This window comes from Ictalurus furcatus, chromosome 29, assembly GCF_023375685.1.
Source record: "Ictalurus furcatus strain D&B chromosome 29, Billie_1.0, whole genome shotgun sequence".
Taxonomy (NCBI): Eukaryota; Metazoa; Chordata; class Actinopteri; order Siluriformes; family Ictaluridae; genus Ictalurus; species Ictalurus furcatus.
Genome location: NC_071283.1, coordinates 1,161,737 through 1,164,236, shown reverse-complemented (window position 1 = coordinate 1,164,236; position 2,500 = coordinate 1,161,737). Strand labels below are relative to the sequence as shown.

General features: G+C 40.8%; 1 protein-coding gene across 1 annotated transcript in view; it reads left to right on the top strand.

Annotated features, from left to right (window-relative positions):
* tusc3 (tumor suppressor candidate 3) overlaps positions 1-2,500 on the top strand; it is a 16,960-nt gene that overhangs the window by 5,539 nt on the left and 8,921 nt on the right. The window contains exon 2 of the mRNA XM_053619556.1: positions 2,140-2,309. Within this exon, the coding sequence (XP_053475531.1) occupies positions 2,140-2,309 (170 nt within the window). The remainder of the gene's footprint in view (positions 1-2,139; positions 2,310-2,500) is intronic.

The following is a 2,500-nucleotide window of genomic DNA, read 5'->3' as shown; positions in this document are numbered from 1 at the left end:
ATTTAACGTGGAGCGTGAGTGAAACGAGTTCTCGGTTGCGTTACCGCAGCTATAAGCAGTCGCTCCCTCAGCAGCCGCTTTTTATACAGCTGTGAATAAAAGTGTGTTTCTGATGTGTGTTAAATATGAACCCTGTTCTAATAACTCTAATGAATAAATTAGAAGTTTCAGACCGAGGACTAAAGCGAGAATAGCTAATAGACTATGAGATTGCTTTCTCTCTCGCTCTCTCTCTCTCTCTCTCTCACACACACACACACACACACTTTGAAATGCAATCTCAGTGTAATAGGAGTAAAATAATAGAAAAAGAATCAAAATTTAATTCCACAGTTTAATTCCTGCAAAAACCTTCAAGTGAAACTCGATGCTAAATTAGTCATTAATTGTAAAAAGTCAGAAACCAGTGAAGTGTGTGTTTGTGTGTTTGTGTGTGTTTGTGTGTGTGTGTGTGTGTGTGTGTGTGTGTGTGTGTGTGTGTTATATCTTTGCTCCTTATGGAACCCAACACATTAAATAAAACAGTTTTCATGTCTCGTTGTTTAAATAATTTAGTTCTTCATTCTTTTCCTTCTTTTATTTTTTCTTCTCATAGATAAGATGTAATGAACAGAGTCAGAGTCAATTTCAGATTCGACTCATGGAATGATTCTATGTACACTCATAGATAAGTTGTAGTGAACAGATTCAGAGTCGATTCATGGAATGATTCAGTGTACACTCATAGATAAGTTTTAGTGAACAGATTCAGAGTCAATTTCAGAGTTGATTCATGGAATGATTCAATGTACACTCAGATAAGTTGTAGTGAACAGATTCAGAGTCAGTTTTAGAGTTGATTCATGGAATGATTCAATGTACACTCAGATAAGTTGTAGTGAACATATTCAGAGTCGATTCATGGAATGATTCTATGTACACTCTTAGATAAGTTTTAGTGAGCAGATTCAGAGTCAATTTCAGAGTTGATTCATGGAATGATTCAATGTACACTCAGATAAGTGGTAGTGAACAGATTCAGAGTCGATTCATGGAATGATTCAGTGTACACTCATAGATAAGTTGTAGTGAACAGATTCAGAGTCAATTTCAGAGTTGATTCATGGAATGATTCAGTGTATACTCGGATAAGGTTGTAGTGAACAGATTGAGAGTCAGTTGTGGAGTCGACTCATGGAATGATTTGAAATAGACTCGGCAATTGGGTGTGGCGTTTTAACTATAAAAGAATCATTCCAGGAGTCAGTTCTGAAGTCGACTCTGAATCTGTTCACTACTACACCAAAGTGTGTGTTGGAAGTTTGAGTTTACGCTTCTTTGTGGTTTCTCTGTAACATGACGAGCTGTGTGTCCCGTGAACTTTGCTCCTTCACGCCACCCTGTCATTGATTATTTTCCTATGACAGCACCACACACAGTGGTTTATTCTCTGCTTAACGCAGTAAATAATGTGGGTTGATCGCTCAGCAAGCGTAACATTGTGTACATTTAAATTTTTGGCTAATCCTGTCCTTTAGCAGTGAACGAAATGATGCGTGATGTTTACAGAACCACAGACTTGGAGGACAAACCGTGTGTAAACAGAACACTGGCAGGCTGCGGCCGCTTGTTTTTCCTGTAGGACAGTGTTTGTCAGTGTTTTTCCTTCGTCGCCAGTGCCAAGCTGAGCGCTGGCACCATCTGAGCCGTGAATTTGCGTGAAATGTTTTGGAATGTTGCCGTATGGAGAAGGACATGAGGGTGTCGATGATACAGAAGAGGACAGATGGAGAGTCCCGGCCTCGGGGTCGATGGATTTCACTGTTCACCTCCTGCCGTTTCTGATCGAGTTCTCCGGCTCGCTAAAGGCAACGCACGTTTGAAATGCTAACTAGCTCTTTTTAGCTATAACAGAAATCCTTATTATTATTATTATTATTATTATTATTATTATTATTATTATTTAAATTGGTGCTATAACACTTGCTACTTTTCTCCTATAAGTAACGTGACCTCATCTCTCTGTTTCACTAACACTGCTACGTAGCTGCACGCTAATGAAACTCTAATGATGCTTTATAAAGCTCTACTTAAGCTGAAGGAGTGGCTGTCATCCTTCCCTCTGTGTGTGTGTGTGTGTGTGTGTGTGTGTGTGTGTAGAACATGCTGGTGGAGAAGGTGGAGCAGATGATGGAGTGGAGCGCTCGTCGCTCGGTGATCAGGATGAACGGAGAAAAGTTTCGGCGATTCGTTAAAGCGCCGCCGAGGAACTACTCCGTCATCGTCATGTTCACGGCACTGCAGCCTCAGAGGCAGTGCTCCGTCTGCAGGTACACACACACACACACACACACACACACACACACACACGGTAATAACACTATTACTCCAGTATACAGTAGATGGTGTTAGTATGCTAGTGTTGGAGTGTGTGAGTGTTAAAGTAAGCCAGGATGTTAGTGTGTGGAGGTGTGTGAGTGTGTGTGTGTGTTTATTACAGTGACACGAGGCCAGGATGTTA